Genomic DNA, 20,127 nt, shown 5'->3' on the forward strand with positions numbered 1-20,127 from the left:
TTCAGAGCACTGAAGTGCTTTCTTACAACCTCAGATACTTTAGGTTTAAATTCCCCCTCAACAGGTTTATGCTCTTTTTCCCTTGACAGAGAAGTTTTAAGTTCCTATGTTAATAGTAAATTATTTGTCCCTAGAAGGGAGTTGTCAGACTATCACATCTTTTTTCTTCTTTTTTTGAAAAGATCTTTTTAAATCATTGATATTGCCCTAGAATCTTTAAAAACTAACTTTGACTCATTGTAGGATTCATGAAACTAATCTTTGTCACTCCTATTAAATATCCTATACATATAAAATATTACATATGAATATCTATCCACTTGCTACGGGCCCATGTTTCCTCCTCCTTTTTAAATATGAACTCATCAGAAAGCTTTATGTAGCCACATTTGATTACGTAGCTTTCTTGTCCCCTTTCTTCCCTGTAAAAAGGATTACTGTGCTTTGGGGCCTCCTTTTTAACTCTGTGCCTGAGGTGAGTGCCTTACTCGCCCAGCTCTAGTCCTGGCCCTTTTCCTTTGCCAAAGGATTCTTCATCTCCAGGAAGCTTTCTCTATTTCTTCCAGCTCTACCTCAAGAGGAAAGGCTTTTATAGCAATGGCAAGAGGTCCCTCAACCACCCAGCAGACCAAAGACATTGTCTCTTTCTATACCTTATTTTGGCGCCATGGCCATTTCTCAAAAGTTTACTCCCTATTGCTGAATAGAAAGGCCTATTTCAGGTACCAAATAGAAATCCTCAACCATAGCCTCAACACAAACATCAGATATAGTTTTAAGGGGCTTTGAAAAATCAAACTGTAGCTGCTCATGCTCGGAGAAACCAGAGTCAAGAAGGCCCAGGTATGTGGATAGCTTTTTTCTGGAAGGGGAGGCCATGATTCTTGCTAGAACAAGAAGGCTCCCATTGGAAGAAAGCTATGCTAGCTTCAAGGTTTCTCTTGTTTTTGTCATCCTTGTTGCCTGCTACCCCCATCCTGCCAGCTTGGCTGGCTTGGTTTCTGGTTTCTCCTTAATCACTGGCTTCTACTAGCTGGCCTGGAGCTGGCTCTCATTCCATTTTAGTTTTCTGCTGTCCCCTGGCTCCTAAACTTAGCTCACTGTCCATGCTGTTTCTTCCCTTTATTTCTAGCCTTTGCCTCACTACTTTGTGTTCTGGCTCCTGGCCCTGTCTCCTATAGCTACTGCTTTGCAGAGCTGAGTTTCACATTTTCCTTAAAGTAATCTCAGCCTTGGCTGACAGATGCTTAAATTAACAGGGTGTGAGTGGTGGGCAACGCTAAAATAAACTAGCTTTCTAATCTCTTTTCTGTGTCTCTCTACAACTGGTTGTTCTGAGTGTAAACATGCCTCAGTGGGAAGAATGAGCACATGCCTATTGGTGACATGACTGATATGCTGAGAATTTCCTTGGCTATGTAAGTTAACCCTCAAAAATTCTGCCTCCTGATTTGATGGAAGTCTAAGGAAGAGTTGGGGGTAGATAATAAGAGGGCTGAGTGTTTGGCCAAGTTCCAGATTCATACAAGTTCTCTCTTCCAGGGCCAGGTCCAGACCAAGGCAGTAATTTTCTCCATTAGCTAGACAGCTATCAGTTCCAGAGCTGGCACTTAAAGCTTATTCCCAAACATTGAGGCAGTTTGACTTGAAACTCAATTTGTTCCCTCAATCCATTGTCAAAGGCAAATAGCCAGAGATTTAATGCAAGATGTGGCATACACAGAGAACAGGGGGCTTAAAAACAAATGTGTGGTTCCTGTTCCAGGCTGGAAAAGATGACAGTGTTTAACCTGGTGCTTCATGATTTAGTATTCCCTTTCAGAGGTATTTGCTACTTGGTGAGGAAGAGAACAAAGGGACTGGATTATGGAAAAAGAGCCAAGGGTAGGATGGTGAATTTTAAAAGTCACTTTAAGCATTCTTTGGTTTTCCCCTCCTCTTTTACTTTCCCTGGTCCCAAATTCTTCCCAGCCAGTCCCTGGAGCTAAAAGTGATCTGAACTCCCTATCCTAAGGGAGGAGGTGGAGGAAACAGTATACCATCAGGAGGAATCAGGCTGAGAACATATGCCATCCTCCTACCTGCCAAGGAGAAGATACCAAGAAACAAACACTCATGCTGAGTTAATCACAACAGCAAGACCTTTTCTCAAATGGATTACAGAGAAGGGACGGTAATGAAGAGCACAGTTGAGAGTTATAGGGATGTGATACAACTTGTATAGGAAATGGGTAGGGGAACAGGGAAAATTCCTGTATCACAAAGGTAAGGTACCTTACCTGTAAGAGTAAAGTAGGTCCCTTGTTGGTTCCTAGGGCAGTAAGGGGCCAGATGGTCAAAGCCATTAGAGTAGAGATGGGGGGAGGTGCTCAGGGAAGCCACTTATTCACCAACTGGGATAGAAATATTTCAATATTTTTAGCAACTGGTGAAAATCAGCAGGCTATCAGCTCTGGGTCGAAAAGAGTGAGAAAGATCGCCATGAAGGGCAGGAGGGAAGAGTGTATAAAAGATACCAACACAAACTTTACCAGTTTCAGAATTTCACTGCCCATAAGCCAGCCCTGCTTGTGATATTCATGCCATACCAGTGATCCGGATATGGAATTGCTGCCAATATCTTGTCTTGTTTTTGCCCAGCAGGGTTAGCCCACTTTGTTGGGAACTGGGGATGATGGAGAGGAAGGGTCTGGTGCCCTCTGGGGTGCCCATCTCCCTCAGGGAAGAAAGGGGTGGGGTTACCTTCTTGCAGAGGACCATCTGGTGGTCAAACAGGAAGAAGACCCGCTGCTGGTTGCGGCCGTAGGGCTGATAGATCCACGCCATCTCCCCAGTGTAGATCAGCTCCGAGCTCCTGTCTAGGATGTCCTCGCCCTGGGAAAGACATGTGATAGTGAGAGGCAGCCAGGCAGGAGGGATGGCCCCTTCACTTGCCTGGAGGCACCTAGAGCTGGGCATAGGCTGGGACAGGAGGAGGGCCTGGTGAGGAAGAAAGGATGGAGGGAGGGACCTCTGGGAATCCCTGAAAGGCTCCATGAGCTATAAAGACCCATACTCTTGTTTACCCTGAGGCCAAATGAGCCCCATTACCCAGGACTGCTATAGTCCTTCTTTGCCAGTTGCTCTCTGGCCCTAGAGGCACCAGCTGCCATGAGGTGTCTATCTGTCTCTCTCTCTTATTCTCCCTCTCTCTTTTTCTCTAAATCTCTCTTTCTGCCCCAATCTTTCATCCCAGTTCTAGACTTTTAGTCTCTTTCTTGTACCTGAAGAGTAAAGCCTGAGCAGGTGCTAGAAGTCTCTCTGCTTCCCAGACAAGTAAAACAAGACAGGGAAGGACAAGAAGGAGATGATGTTTGAAGGAGAGAAAGAGAATCCATTCACCCTTTTAAAATTGTTTTTCCTTCCTTTCTCAGTTCATTAAAATTTACTGATTAAACAGGAAATTTCATCACCTTGGTCTATTATCCAGAAAGCCTGAATAACTTGCTTATCTTTCTTGCTATGTAGAATCAGACACACACACCAAAAACACCTAACACCTAGCTAATTCTATTCTACAGAGTTTCCAAGGGCCTCTTATTTATCACAACTCTGATATGTGGGGGTGTATGTCAGATGCCAAGCCAGACTTGGCCCTGTTCTCGAAGAGCTTACATCTCAGCAGAGGAGTCTAATATAGGTGTGCTCAGAACTCATGAAATGCAAGGCAAACCATGGGGACAAAAAGAAGTGGCCCCCTGACTCAGGAGAATTAATACTTATTGAGCACCTACAGGGATCAGACATTGTGCTACATACTTTCACTCTGTTTCTTCTGAGCATCACAGTAGCCCTGGTAGGTAGATAGTCTTGCTGTCATCTTTATAGTCTGAGGTACAAAGAGGTCAAGTGATCAGCCACAGCCACCCAGCTAGTTAGCCAAAGATCCACAATCCAACCCCAAGTCTGCAGCTCCAGAGAGTGTGCTCACTTTTGCCACTATGTTATACTGTCTCTAGGCCAAAAAGTCACTGGAGGGTCAGTCCCTTCCTCTCTCTGGGTCTCAGCTTTCCAGCTGTTAAATGAGGTATGTGAGGATGACCTCTAAGGTCTTAGCCCTGACACTCTAATGCTAAGATCTCAGCCTTGTACTGAAAAGCTTCAAGTCAAATTTAGAGATGGGGGTTCCCGCATCTCCCCAGAAACAATCAGAGGTAAACAGTCTAGGCAGGGCAGTGGCCCAAAGAGAAGGGTAGCAGGAAATCGTATTCTTAAGCATATCACTTTTTTTTCAGTCTAAGGGATGGGAAGAAAAAGGGGAGCTCAATGGAAATATTTTCTAATAATACAACCTCAAAAAGAAAGCTCAACTTGAGGACACAAGGAGGGGGAAGGGTAAGCTGGGATGAAGTGAGAGAGTGGCATGGACATATATACACTACCAAATGTAAAATAGATAGCTAGTGGGAAGCAGTCACATAGCACAGGGAGATCAGCTCGGTGCTTTGTGACCACCTAGAGGGGTGGGATAGGGAAGGTGGGAGGGAGACGCAAGAGGGAGGAGATATGGGGATATATGTATATGTATATCTGATTCACTTTGTTATAAAGCAGAAACTAACACACCACTGTAAAGCAATTATACTCCAATAAAGATGTTAAAAAAAAAAAGTAAGAAAGCTCAGAGATACTAGTGTGACTCCAGACTACACCTCAGGTGTTCCCTGGAACTTTGGTAAACACTCCTCCTTGAGGGGCCCACATACTAGCACAGAACCTCTGGAGGCCCAGGGCTAGGAGAAGAATCCCTCAGAGTGTGGGGGTCATGCAAGGTTTTCCTGTTGGAGGGATGGGAAGCTGAACGTGGTACCAGTCGGCCATGCCCCACCTTGAGGCAGGCCAGGAAGATGTACTACAGTCCATTTTGAATATGTATGAAGTGAAAGAACGCTATTAAAGGGGCCAATGCTATACAAAGATGGCCAGGATGACTTTTAAAGGCACAACTTGCTAAGCTGAGAATGATCAGACCAGGAGGACTACTCAGTGGCATCTGGTCTACACACTGTACCAGCTAGGAGCAACCCAATTCTATCAATTCTGTTTTAAGTACTTGCCATAAATGCCACTTGGTGCCACTCTACCAAGAAAAAAAAAAAAAACTTGAAAAAATACACCTCTATGCTCACCAAGCTGATTGTTGTCAGTTAACTCATCTCTGTTCCTCAGTTTCCTCATCTTTAAAATGATGATAATAACATTACCAACCTCATTTGGCTGTTGTAAGGATTATATAAGTTAACATATATAAAGTGTTTACAAAAGTACACATCGCACTGTAAGCTCCATATAGTGATAGTTATTACCTTGAATATTACTGTGTACCCTAAATCCTGTGCCACATATTCCCATTAATACTCAAAACCCAATAAGGGATGTAGTGTTATTTGTCCCCAAACCAGTGTCAGAGAAATTGGAAGTAATATGCCGAAAGTGGCAGAATCCAGGAGAGAGTCGCTCAAAAGTTCATGCTCTAAACCATCAAACAACAGCAAAATAATGATCCCTTAGTGGAACAAGCAGCTGCCTTGGAAGATTTCTAAGGTAAGAACCTCAAAGGCTTCAGTTCTGGGCCCAGTGCTGCCGCCAACTCACTTCCTTCGGAAGTAGCTTAATCACAATCTGTTTCCTCATTTAGACAATGGGGCTAATACAAAGGTTCCTGTTTGGCTCAAATCACATGGCTGCTTGAGAACACCAAATAAGCTCATGTAAGGGAGAGGGACCTCTCAGAGTTTAGAGCAATCAGACTTTGCCCTCTCTGCCCCACTGCACTACACAGTTCTTTGCCTTGACCCCACAAGTGCAATCTCTTCCCACCTCCCCCTCCTCCACATGCCTTCTGTTCTCTTCCATTCTTCCAGAATTTTGCTCACACTGTTTCCTCTGCCTGGAACATACTTTCCCTCACTGGATAGCCAAGGCTACATCTCATTCATTTCAATATCCCAATGCCCAGCACCTCATTCTAATTATAGGCTGATTATCTGATGTGGGGTTGTGCCCTGAGCACATCAAGGGAGAGGACAAGGGAAATGCTATCCTTCTCAGAGTTCATATTCAATTCTGCCTGCTAGGAGGAAGGCAGGGAAATAACAAATCCATCCCTCCACATTTGATCTCCTGATCCAAAGAGTATGCCTCATCAAGCAATTTAGCTTTAAAAAGATGTTTTTGCTGCCGCCATCACGTTGGGCTTTTGTGTTTCCTCCAACTTCTTTGGATTCAAACGTCCAATGGTAAACTGGAACATGCTATTGAGTATTTTACAACCAGGCTATGGGGGAGGGGTGCTATGAGGAGGAAATCACAACCACACACAATCAAGTTCTCAAACATGAGCTGCAAACTTGGGATCCTGGTAAAAATCTCCAGAAAAAAAAAAAAAAGATATAAAAGAAGCTGTCAGGGATAAAGCTACATGTAAAAGAATGAAATTAGAACACTTCCTAACACCATACACAAAAATAAACTCAAAATGGATTAAAGACCTAAATGTAAGAGCAGACACTACAAAACTCTTAGAGGAAAACATACGCAGAACACTCTATGACATAAATCACAGCAAGATACTTTTTGACCCACTTCCTACAGAAATGGAAATAAAAACAAAAATAAACAAATGGGACCTAATGAAACTTAAAAGCTTTTGCGCGTCAAAAGAAACCATAAACAAGATGAAAAGACAACCCTCAGAATGGGAGAAAATATTTGCAAATGAAGCAACTGACAAAGGATCACTCTCCAAAACTTACAAGCAGTTCATGCAACTCAATATCAAAAAAACAAACAACTCAATCCAAGAATGGGCAGAAGACCTAAATAGACATTTCTCCAAAGAAGATATACACATTGCCAACAAACACATGAAAGAATGCTCAACATCACTAATCATTACAGAAATGCAAATCAAAACTACAATGAGGTATCACCTCACACCAGTCAGAATGGCCATCATCAAAAAATCTACAAACAATAAATGCTGGAGAGGGTGTGGAGAAAAGGGAACTCTCTTGCACTGTTGGTGGGAATGTAAATTGATACAGCCACTATGGAGAACAGTATGGAGGTTCCTTAAAAAACTAAAAATAGAACTACCATATGACACAGCAATCCCCCTCCTGGGCATATACCATGAGAAAACCATAATTCCAAAAGAGTCATGTACCACAATGTTCATTGCAGCACTATTTACAATAGCCAAGACATGGAAGCAACTTAAGTGTCCATCGACAGATGAATGGATAAAGAAGATGTGGCACATATATACAATGGAATATTACTCAGCCATAAGAAGAAATGAAATTGAGTTATTTGTAGTGAGGTGGATGGACCTAGAGTCTGTCATACAGAGTGAAGTAAGTCAGAAAGAGAAAAATAAATTCCATATGCTAACACATATATATGGAATCTAAAAAAAAAAACCAAAATGGTTCTGATGAACCTAGGGGCAGGACAGGAATAAAGAAGTAGATGTAGAGAATGGACTTGAGGACATAGGGAGGGGGAAGGGTAAGCTGGGACAAAGTGAGACAGTAGCACTGACATATATACACTACCAAATGTAAAATACATAGCTAGTGGGAAGCAGCTGCATCACACAGGGAGATCAGCTCGGTGCTTTGTGACCACCTAGAAGGGAGGGATAGGGAGGGTGGGAGGGAGGCACAAGAGGGTGGGGATATGTGGATATATGTATTCATATAGCTGATTCACTTTGTTATACACAGAAACTAACACACCATTGTAAAGCAATTATACTCTAATAAATTTGTTTAAAAAACTTGCAAAAATAAATAACAATTAAAGAATGGGAAAAAAAAAAGAAGCTGTCAGGGATATGTTCCTTCCCCTTCCCTTCAAGTGGATCTAATGCATGTGAAGGGTAGCAAAGTGATAGCATAACCAAACATCAGCATCAGAGAAATTAGATATTTCCTAGAAACTGCAATTCGTGAGAACAGGTTCTTCTTCCTGATGCTCCCCTAAGCTGATTGAAGGTACTTATTATTATTTAGAGGTATAGGTGATACTTTCACTCATCCACTGATTTTTTAGAAGCCCTAGGGGGTAGGGCAGAGCAGGGGGCCTCCATGAACTCTAGTCCACATAGGCTGGCAGGGAGCAGGGATGGAAACTGGAGGTGGGCAAATAAATCCAAAATGTTCATTGAATAAGCTGAGGGCTGGTCAGGTGTGGATATAATAGAAGATCTCCTGCTCTCTAGCAAAATGCTCTGATTTACTGAGCAGGCTCCAATTGCTGGTGTGCTACCAACTCTCGACCCTCTTTCTTAATTCCTCTTCAAGGGAGATTAAGTTCTGAAGGTTTCTTCTATGATTCTTGTTGTTTTTTTTAAATTTAATTTAAATTATTTTTTAAAAACATCTTTATTGGAGTATAATTCCTTTACAATGGTGCGTTAGTTTCTGCTGTATAACAAAGTGAATTAGCTATACATATATATATATATATATCCCCATATCTCCTCCCTCTTGCGTCTGGCTCCCACCCTCCCTATCCGACCCATCTAGGTGGTCACAAATCACCGAGCTAATCTCCCTGTGCTATGTGGCTGCTTCCCACTAGCTATCTACTTTACATTTGGTAGTGTATATATGTCAATGCCACTCTCTCACTTCGTCCCAGCTTACCTGTCCCCCTCCCCGTGTCCTCAGTCCATCTTCTACGTCTGCGTCTTTATTCCTGCCCTGTCCCTAGGTTCGTCAGAACAACTTTTCTTCTTTTTTTGGTTTCCATACATATGTGTTAGGATACGGTATTTGTTTTTCTCTTTCTGACTTACTTCACTCTGTATGACAGACCCTAGGTCCATCCACCTCACTACAAATAACTCAATTTCGTTTTTTTATGGCTGAGTAATATTCCATTGTATATATGTACCACATCTTCTTTCTCCATTCATCTGTTGATGGACACTTAGGTTGCTTCCATGTCCTGGCTATTGTAAATAGAGCTGCAATGAACATTGTGGTACATGACTCTTTTGGAATTATGGTTTTCTTAGGGTATATGCCTAGTAGTGGGATTGCTGTGTCATAAGGTAGTTCTCTTTTTAGTTTTTTAAGGAACCTCCATACTGTTCTCCATAGTGGCTGTATCAATTCACATTCCCACCAAAGTGCAAGAGGGTTCCCTTTTCTCCACACCCTCTCCAGCATTTATTGTTTGTAGAATTTTTGATGATGGACATTCTGACTGGTGTGAGGTGATACCTCATTGTAGTTTTGATTTGCATTTCTGTAATGATTAGTGATGTTGAGCATTCTTTCATGTGTTTGTTGGCAATGTGTATATCTTCTTTGGAGAAATGTCTATTTAGGTCTTCTGCCCATTCTTGGATTGAGTTGTTTGTTTTTTTGATATTGAGTTGCATGAGCTGCTTGTATATTTTGGAGAGTGATCCTTTGTCAGTTGCTTCATTTGCAAATATTTTCTCCCATTCTGAGGGTTGTCTTTTCGTCTTGTTTATGGATTCCTTTGATGTGCAAAAGCTTTTAAGTTTCATTAGGTCCCATTTGCTTATTTTTGTTTTTATTTCCATTTCTGTAGGAGGTGGGTCAAAAAGGATCTTGCTGTGATTTATGTCATAGAGTGTTCTGCCTATGCTTTCCTCTAAGAGTTTTATAGTGTCTGCTCTTACATTTAGGTCTTTAATCCATTTTGAGTTTATTTTTGTGTATGGTGTTAGGGAGTGCTGTAATTTCATTCTTTTACATGTAGCTGTCCAGTTTTCCCAGCACCACTTATTGAAGAGGCTGTCTTTTCTCCACTGTATATTCTTGCCCCTTTGTCAAAAATTAGGTGACCATAGGTGCATGGGTTTACCTCTGGCTTTCTATCCTGTTCTATTGATCTATATTTCTGTTTTGGGGCCAGTACTGTGCTGTCTTGATTAGTGTAGCTTTGTAGGATTGTCTGAAGTCAGGGAGCCTGATTCTTCCAGCTCCATTTTTCTTTCTCAAGATTGCTTTGGCTATTCAGGATCTTTTGTGTTTCCATACAAATTGAGAATATTTTTGTCCTACTTCTGTGAAAAATGCCACTGGTAGGTTCATAGGGACTGCATTGAATCTGTAGATTGCTTTGGGTAGTATAGTCATTTTCACAATATTGATTGTTCCAATCCAAGAACATGGTATATCTCTCCATCTGTTTGTATCATCTTTAATTTCTTTCATCAGTGTCTTATAGTTTTCTGCATACAACTCTTCAGTCTCCTTAGGTAGGTTTATTCCTAGGTATTTGTTATTTTTGATACTATGGTAAGTGGGAGTGTTTCCTCAATTTATCTTTCAGATTTTTCATCATTAGTGTATAGGAATGCAAAAGATTTCTGTGCATTAATTTTGTATCCTGCTACTTTACCAAGTTCATTGATTAGCTCTAGTAGTTTTCAAGTAGCATCTTTAGGATTCTCTATATATAGTATCATGTCATCTGCAAACAGTGACAGCTTTACTTCTTCTTTTCAGATTTGAATTCCTTTTATTTGTTTTTCTTCTGATTGCTGTGGCTAAAACTTCAAAAACTATGTTGAATAACAGTGGTGAGAGTGGAAAAGCTTGTCTTGTTCCTGATCTTAGAGGAAATGGTTTCAGTGTTTCACCATTGAGAACGATGTTGGCTGTGTGTTTGTCATATATGGCCTTTATTATGTTGAGGTAAGTTCCCTATATGCCTACTTTCTGGAAGGTTTTTATCATAAATGGGTGTTGAATTTTGTGAAAAGCTTTTTCTGCATCTATTGAGATGATCATATGGTTTTTCTCCTTCAAATTTTTAATACAGTTTATTACATTGATTGATTTGTGTGTATTGAAGAATCCTTGCCTTCCTGGGATCAACCTCACTTGATCATGGTGTATGATCTTTTTAATGTGCTGTTGGATTCTGTTTGCTAGTATTTTGTTGAGAATTTTTGCATATATATTCATCAGTGATATTGGCCAGAATTTTTTTTCTTTGTGACATCTTTGTCTGGTTTTGGTATCAGGGTGACTTTGGGAGTGTTCCTCTGTCTGCTATATTTTGGAAGAATTTGACAAGGATAGGTGTTAGCTCTTCTCTAAATGTTTGATAGAATTTGCCTGTGAAGCCATCTGATCCTGGGCTTTTGTTTGTTGGAAGAGTTTTAATCACCATCTCAATTTCAGTGCTCGTGATTGGTCTGCTTATATTTTCAATTTCTTCCTGGTTCAGGCTCAGAAGGTTGCACTTGTCTAAGAAATTTTCCATATCTTCCTGGTTGTCCATTTTATTGGCATTTAGTTGCTTGTAGTAATCTCTCATGATCCTTTGTATTTCTGCAGCGTCAGTTGTTACTTCTCCTTTTTCATTTGTAATTCTGTTGATTTGAGTCTTCTACCTTTTTTTCTTGATGAGTCTGGCTAATGGATTATAAATTTTGTTTATCTTCTCAAAGAACCAGCTTTTAGTTTTACTGATACTTGCCATCATTTCCTTCATTTCTTCTTCATTTACTTCTGACCTGATCTTTATGATTTCTTTCCTTCTGCTATCTTTGAGGGTTTTTTGTTTTTCTCTCTCTAATTGCTTTATGTGTAAGGTTAGGTTGTTTATTTGAGATGTTCCTTGTTTCTTGAGGTAGGATTGTATTGCTATGATCTTCCCTCTTAGAACTGCTTTTGCTGCATCCCAAAAGTTTTGGGTCATTGTGTTTTCATTGTCATTTGTTTCTAGGTATTTTTTGATATCATCTTTGATTTCTTCAGTGATCTCTTGGTTATTTAGTAATGTATTGTTTAGCCTCCATGTGTTTGTATTTTTTATAGGTTTTTTTAACCTGTAATTGATATTTAGTCTCATAGCATTGTGGTTGGAAAAGATACTTGATACAATTTCAATTTTCTTAACTTTATCTAGGCTTGATTTGTGACCCAAGATATGCTCTATCCTGGAGAATGTTCCATGAGCTCTTGATAAGAAAGTGTATTCTGTTGTTTTTGGTTGGAATGCCCTATAAATATCAGTTAAGTCCGTCTTGTTTAGTGTATCATTTAAAGTTTGTGTTTCCCTATTAATTTTCATTTTGTATGATATGTCCATTGGTGAAAGTGGGGTGTTAACGTCCCTAGTATGATTGTGTTACTGTCAATTTCCAGTTTTATGGCTGTTAGCATTTGCCTTATGTATTGAGGTGCTCCTATGTTGGGTGCATCAATATTTACAGTTGTTATATCTTCTTTTTGGAATGATCCCTTGATCATTATGTAGTGTCCTTCTTTGTCTCTTGTAACAGTCTTTATTTTAAAGTCTATTTTGTCTGATATGAGAATTGCTACTCCAGCTTTCTTTTGATTCCCATTTACATGGAATATTTTTTTCCATCCTCTCACTTATTGTCTGTATGGGTCCCTAGGTCTGAAGTGGGTCTCTTGTAGATAGCATATACACAGGTCTTATTTTTGTATCCATTCAGCCAGTCTATGTCTTCTGTTTGGAGCATTTAATGCATTTACATTTAAGGTATTTATCGATATGTATGTTCCTAATAACATTTTCTTAATTGTTTGGGGTTTGTTATTGTATTTTTTTCCCTTCCCTTTTGTTTCCTGCCTAGAGAATTTCTTTCAGCATTTGTTGTACATCTGGTTTGCTGGTGCTGAATTCTCTTAAGTTTTGCTTGTCTGTAAAGTTTTTAATTTCTCCTTCAAATCTGAGTGATATTCTTGCTGTGTAATCTTGGTTGTAGGTTTTTCCCTTTCATCACCTTAAATATGTCCTGCCACTCCCTTCTGGCTTGCAGTGTTTCTGCTGAAAAATCAGCTGTTAACTTTATGGAGATTCCCTTGTATGTTATTTGTTGTTTTTGCCTTGCTGCTTTTAATATTTTTCCCTGTATTTAATTTTTGATAGTTTGATTAACATGTGTGTTGGCATGTTTCTCCTTGAATTTATCCTGTATCAGACTCTATGTGCTTCCTGGACTTGATTGGCTATTTCATTTCCCATATTAGGGAAGTTTTCAACTATAATCTCTTCAAATATTTTCTTAGTCCTGTTCCTTTTCTCTTCTTCTTCTGTGACCCCTATAATTCGAATGTTGGTGTGGTAATGTTGTCCCAGAGGTCTCTGAGACTGTCCTCAATTCTTTTCATTCTTTTTTCTTTATTCTGCTCTGCAGTAGTTATTTCCACTCTTTCACCTTCCAGGTCACTTATCCGTTCTTCTGCCTCAGTTATTCTGCTACTGATTCCTTCTAGAGAATTTTTTATTTCATTTATTGTGTTGCTCATCATTGTTTGCTCTTCAGTTCTTCTAGGTCCTTGTTAAACGTTTCTTGTATTTTCTCCATTCTTTTTCCAAGATTTTGGATCATCTTTACTGTCATTATGCTGAATTCTTTTTCAGGTAGGTTGCCTATTTCCTCTTCATTTGTTTGGTCTGGTGGGTTTTTACCTTGCTCCTTCGTCTGCTGTGTTTTTCCCTGTCTTTTCATTTTGCTTAACTTACTGTGTTTGGGGTCTCCTTTTTGCAGGCTGCAGGTTCATAGTTCCCACTGTTTTTGTTGTCTGTGCCCAGTGGCTACGGTTGGTTCAGTGAGTTGTTTAGGCTTCCTGGTAAGGGTCTAGTGCCTGTGTTCTGGTGGATGAGACTGGATCTTGTCTTTTGGTGGGCGGGACCATGTCCAGTGGTGTGTTTTGGGGTGTTTTGACCTTATCATGACTTTAGGCAGCCTGTTTGCTATCAGGTGGGGTTGTGTTCCTGTCTTGCTAGTTGTTTGGCATAGGTTGTCCAGCACTGTAGCTTGCTGGTCATTGAGTGGAGCTGGGTCTTAGCATTGAGATGGAGATCTCTGGGAGAGTTTTTGCTGTTTGATATTATGTGGAGCTAGGAGGTCTCTGGTGGACCAGTGCCCTGAACTCAGCTCTCCCTCCTCAGAGGCACAGGACTGACATGTGGCTGGAGTACCTAGACTCTTTCAGCCACACGGCTAGAAGAAAAGGGAGAAAAAAAGAAAGGAAGGAAGGAAGGAAGGAAGGAAGGAAGGAAGAAAGAAAGAAAGAAAAGAAAGAAAGAAAGAAAGAAAAAAAAAGAAAGTTACTAAAATTAAAAATTAAAAAAATTATTAAAAAGTAAAAAAATTGAAAAGTAATTAAAAAGAATGGACAGACAGAACCCTGGGAAAAATGGTAAAAGCAAAGCTATACAGACAAAATCACACAAAGAAGCATACACATACACACTCACAAAAAGAGAAAAAGAAAAAATATAGATATTTATATATAAAAAAAAGAAGAGAGCAACCAAATCAATAAACAAATCTACCAGTGATAATCAACTTTAAATACTAAACTAAGAAACATAAAACCAGACACAAATTAGATGTAGGAAGCGAACCCCAAGTTCGCAGTTGCTCCCAAAGTCCACTGCCTCAATTTCGGGCTGATTCATTGTCTATTCAGGTATTCCAGATATGCAGGGTACATTAAGATGATTGTCGAGATTTAATCTGCTGCTCCTGAGGCTGCTGGGAGAAACTTCCCTTTTCCTTCTTTGTTTGCACAGCTCCTGGGGTTCAGCTATGGATTTGGCCCTGCCGCTGCGTCTATGTCGCCTGAGGGCATCTGTTCTTCACTCAGACAGGAAGGGGTTAAAGTAGCAGCTGATTAGGGGGCTCTGGCTCACTCAGCCCAGGGAGGGGAGGGAGGGGTACGGAATGCAGGGCGAGTCTGCAGCTGCAGAGGCCGGTGTGATGTTGCAACAGCCTGAGGCACGCCATGTGTTCTCCCGTGGATGCTGTCCCTGGATCACGGGACCCTGGCAGTGGTGGGCTGCACAGTCTCCTGGGAGGGGGTGTGTGGATAGTGACCTGTGCTGGCACACAGGCTTCTTGGTGGCTGCAGCAGCAGCCTTAGCATTTCATGCCCATCTCCGGTGTCCATGCTGATAGGCGTGGCTCGCACCCAGCTCTGGAGTTCGTGTAGACAGTGCTCTGAATCCTCTCTCCTCGTGCACCTTGAAACAATGGTGTCTTGCCTCTTAGGCAGTTCTAGACTTTTTCCTGGACTCCCTCCTGGCTAGCTGTGCCACACTAGCCCCCTTCAGGCTGTGTTCATGCAGACAACCCCAGTCCTCTCCCTGGGATCTGACCTCCGAATCCGGAGCCTCAGCTCCCAGCCCCCACCCGCCCTGGCCGGTGAGCAGACAAGCCTCTCGGGCTGGTGCGTGCTGGTTGGCACCGATCCTCTGTGTGGGAATCTCTCCACTTTGCTCTCTGCACCCTTGTTGCTGTGCTCTCTTCCATGGCTCCAAAGCTTCCCCTGCCACCCCCCGTCTCCACCAGTGAAGGGGTTTCCTAGTATGTGGAAACTTTTCCTACTTCACTCCTCCCTCCCAGAGGTGCAGGTCCCATCCCTATTCCTTTGTCTCTGTTTTTTCTTTTTTCTTCTGCCCTACCCAGGTACGTGGGGAATTTCTTGACTTTTGGGAAGTCTGAGGTCTTCTGCTAACGTTCAGTAGGTGTTCTGTAGGAGTTGTTTCACATGTAGATGTATTTCAGATGTATTTGTGGGGAGGAAGGTGATCTCCATGTCTTACTCCTCCGCCATCTTGAAGGTCTCCTGACTCTTCTTTTTCATTTGACAAATCAAACTGAAATTATTATGTAGATGCTTTTGATATCCACCCTGCTTATTCAAACGTGGAGGAGGCAAGGGAGTGGCAGAGAGAGCAAAGCACTGCTTCATTTTCTTGATTTGCAAGGCTTGTCCACAGCAGCACCCACCAAGCTGGCAGGACTTCTTTCTGCATGTTCAACTGCTGGGGTAGGTGGAACATAGAAAAAACCTATACCAGGGAACCAGTGAGGTTGAGCCACCCAAGCCAGTAGCCAAGCAGCCATGGAATGGACATATCCTATTGCTTTCTGCGGGAGGCTCCCCAGCACTCATCTACCTTTAGCCTTACCGGCATTTGGACTTCCCCCCAAGGCACTCTTACTCTCTTGCTTAGATATGGACACTTTACTGCAGAAACAAGTCCCTGCAATAACATAAAGGGAAGCAACTGGGCTGCAGGAAGCAGAAGGCTGGAAGAGTATGTGGTGCAGCAGTGAAAAGAACACGCCCCAGGGAATCCGGAGACTAGATTCAAGTTTTAGTTTTGTCATTGACTTGCTGTTTGGCCTCAGTCAGGAATAGGCTTCTCAGACTTCCACCATCATTACAAGGTTTGCATGTGTGCACGTGTGTGTGTGCGCACACATGTGCATAAGCATGGCCAGAGTTGTTCTTTGTGGAGTTCCCTAAGAGACCTAGTGACTCTGACATTTTAGAAATATTTAAGACTAGATATGGCACACTTGATCGAAAGTTTGGTCCTGGCCTCTGAAATGTACCCATCAGGCCTTGCTAAAGAAAATGCTTCATAGAGGGCAAACCCTCTGAAGCTGGTAAGTTCCACAGTGACCTCAGAGTCTGAAAAGTTAACCACAAGGAATTTTTCTTCTTACTAACTTAAATAAAGAAGGACTTTGTCAAGCAGGGTTGTGTGGGCTTGGATGAGATTAAAGGACCAGTCAATCATGCTAACAAAGGAGGCAGAGAGTAACTGCCTCCTATCCGACAGACTTTCCTTTGTTTCCCACCCCCCAACTATAGACAAAAACAAATAAAATTCCTTCTGAGATGCTGAGTCTTTAAATCACAGTTCAGTGCTTTTAAGTTTGGTGTTAGTGAAGTTCCCTGAACAGGCCAAAGAATTTCAAGCTATTCTTGGTCTCCCATGGCCCCAGCTGCAGGGACTGGAGGCCCAGAGCCCATGGAGGAATTAGAAGGTCTTCCAGGTATTGGGAAGGGGAAAAATGTTTCAGGGAATAGAAAGACAATTGCTGCTGGGAACGTCCTATTACAGAGAATCCCAGCAGGGGTAGAGAAAAAGAGGCCTGCTAACCAGCCACAGTTTCAGAGTGCCTGAGAATTAGTGATCTTGCTAGAGGTCATTTGATCCAGCCCTCTGATCAGGAAACTAGCCAAAGCAAACCAGACACAGGGGAAGGAGAATCCATGATTTCCTAATAAGTCTAGGACAGTGCTGGCTTCTTCTTATGAGCAAGATCTCTTTATATAGATTCCTTCCTCTCCTTGCATCTCAAAGAATCACTGCTGTTTTCTACTCTGTATGGGGACATTATCCTTCAAATAAGACTCAAAAATATGCCAGCTGCTCAGAACTGTGGACATTTCCAGCCATGTACATTAAAGAGGAACAGAAGTAGCAGAATAAAGGAAAGATGACTTTTTCTGGACATTGGTTAAGTAACTGTAAGGCTGTTTAATTCCCTTGGAATGTGCTAAACTATATGAGAAGTTAGAGAGATACTAGCTCTCAAATTACAAGAAATTATACCTGTGTGGAGGCCAGAGGAATGGGGAGCTGACTCAACTTCTACACTATGATCATGAAGCTTAAGATTGCCACCTCCTCCCTGGTAGCATGTCCTGCCTCTCCTATCTTGGTTATATTAGCTGTGGACTGTCAGATTTCATAACTTGGGTCTGAGAGATAAATGTGAAATGTCATTACTCCTGGTTCTCTTGATGGGCACAAGAGAGAAACAATAAATAGTGTACTTAACATACAGGTACTTGTGAGGCCTTAAAGTTCCCAGCTCTGTTTCTGTTTAACAGACACCTCAGGAACTTCAACAGAGCAGTGGCATAAGAGGCAAAAGCTCCATTTATTTGTTAGGCTGTGTATATCCTCTGCAAGTTATCATCTCAGAAGACAAGGCTTTAGTGAAGGCTTTCTGAGTTCAGAGAAGTCGTGGTCATTTCCAATAGAATGGAAGGCTCAGGGATTATTTTTATAAGCAGATAATTAAAAAACAGAATTTGGCCTGTCAATTGGGCAGGGATGATGGTTGTGGCCTGAAGTGTGCAGGCTTGGATAGAACTAGTAGCTATGTCAGGGTGAGGTGATCCCACCAAGAGGAAAAGAAGAAGTATGTTGGCTGGCCTGCATCAGAGAACCAACCTTGCACTCTGTGTCTGGGAGTGAATTAGTACCTATTACTCCTTATCCAAGTGTTCATCTGGTGGTGATAAAATTCCAGGACTTGAAAGAGCTTCGAAAGGCTACTGAGTCAACCCAATTATTTCTTAGCAACACCCAAATAGATGAATCTTTCCTTTCCTAATGAAATATTGCAACCGAGATTTCTCCAACCTTCTTAGAAAGCTATTCAAGTACACAACACCTCTCATTAGCAGGAAGTTTTGCCTTGGCTCTAATCTAAATCCTTTCTGCTGCTCTTCAAATATAATTACTCTTTGCTCATCTTTGGCTAAGATGTGAGGTTCTGGCTAAGGTATTCAGACTCTCCAATGTCCCTGTTAGTAAGGGTCCTACCTCCCAGTCTAGGACAGAGGCCTGCCACTGGGCAATCTTGTCAATATTCTCCAAGCGCCGCTTGCGTTCATTGATCTGCTGAGTCACATTTCTCATGACAGCCAGAGCGGCTGCCACATACCTGTAGTCACTGTGAAGACACAAAATTACAAGTTGGATGAGTCAATGTGCCATTGAACCAATGTGCTCGGTGCCAACACTAACATCCATTCTCCTCTTCCTACTTAGCAAGAGAGCCCTGATTTTCAGATGGAATCCATGCCACATGGTGCAAAAGACTACATTTTCTATCCTTCTTTACAGTAAGAGGTGACTTATATGATCAAGTTCTGTCCAGTGATATGTAAATAGAAATGTTGGGTAGAACTTTTAAAAAGCCACCTTTAAGGAAAACAGCATGCCCTTCTTTGGTCCTTACTTAATCCTGACGCTTAAGAATATTTAGATGTGATGGCTGAAGTTCTAGCAACCATCTTAGACCATAAGGACAAGGTCCATACTCCTAAGGATAGGATAAGAGAAAACTGGAAGGAGTCTCTGATAATCATGCAGCCAGCAAGGCAGCCATAGACTGCCTACCTGCAGGCTTTTTTTCCATGAAAGAGAAAGAGACTCATCTTTGTTATGCCATTATTTTTGTACCTATCTGATACAACCAGCCAAGGATGAAGAAGGGAGCTTCACACATGGCATGGTCCAGAGAACTTTACCATCTGTTCTAGCACCTATTTCTAGGGAACTCTGCCCAAAGTCACTGTAAAATAACATCCAAACCTTTCCTCCTATACAATATAGAGATAGGATGTAGCATTGTGGTTAAGAACAGAGACTGGAGCCAGACTGCTTGGACACAAACCCTAGTTTAGTCACTGACTAGTGGTGTGGCCTTTGACAAGTCTCATTCACCCTCTCAGTGACTCAGTTTCCTCATCTGTAAAATGGGGGAAATTACAGTAGAATTTGCTGAAGTTTTAATAATCCATGAAAAGTGTTTTACTCTTGGCTCACAGCAAATGTTAGCAGTGTTATTATTAATACAAAACAAACATTTCTCTAGTATAAACATTATATGGGTTGTCTCTCAAAACCTCTAACTCCAGAAGTACAATCTTAGGCCCCATTTTCCTGGGACTTTGGATGGCCCACTTGTTGAAGGTTATACCACCCTGCCCAGTTTTCTCTGTTTGTCTGATCTAATTTCCAGTCAAATGGCTCCTGTGAAAAGAAGATTGAAAGTTAGATCCCAGACATTTGTTGGAATTACAATAAGCTGAGAAGGCAGGAGGATGAGTTACAGTTCAGTCTCAACAAACTTTTCCTTAGAGAAGCTGAACATGCTTTGTGGTCACTAACCTGCTCACTGTCCCAGCACCAATTTGAAAGAAGAGAAGAGAAAAAGAAGAGCAGGGCAACTGTCTTTTTCTTCCCTAATACATTGAGGTGTGGAGTGGTGGACCAAACATAGGAACAGAAGAAAGGGAGTTCTAACTGCCAGGGCTGATGAGACACAGCACCTCCTCTTACCTGGCCTCCCTGGATCCAGTCTGTTTTCTGCACACCTGCCAGACCATAGTCTTCAAACGTTACTACATTTTATCACCTACGGTGACAGGATACTCACTACCAATCCTAACCAGTCTATTCTGTCTCAAGACAACTCTGTTAACACACACACACACACACACACACATC

General features: G+C 41.7%; 1 protein-coding gene across 4 annotated transcripts in view; it reads right to left on the minus strand.

Annotated features, from left to right (window-relative positions):
* Positions 1 to 20,127, minus strand: part of ARHGEF9 (Cdc42 guanine nucleotide exchange factor 9) — a 210,561-nt gene that overhangs the window by 38,472 nt on the left and 151,962 nt on the right. For all 4 annotated transcript variants that reach the window (XM_061178455.1, XM_061178452.1, XM_061178454.1 and 1 more), the window contains 2 exons: positions 18,436 to 18,565; positions 2,743 to 2,874 (listed from right to left, as the gene is read on the minus strand). In XM_061178455.1, the coding sequence (XP_061034438.1) occupies positions 2,743 to 2,874; positions 18,436 to 18,565 (262 nt within the window). The remainder of the gene's footprint in view (positions 1 to 2,742; positions 2,875 to 18,435; positions 18,566 to 20,127) is intronic.

This window comes from Eubalaena glacialis, chromosome X (genome assembly GCF_028564815.1).
Source record: "Eubalaena glacialis isolate mEubGla1 chromosome X, mEubGla1.1.hap2.+ XY, whole genome shotgun sequence".
NCBI classification, from domain to species: Eukaryota; Metazoa; Chordata; class Mammalia; order Artiodactyla; family Balaenidae; genus Eubalaena; species Eubalaena glacialis.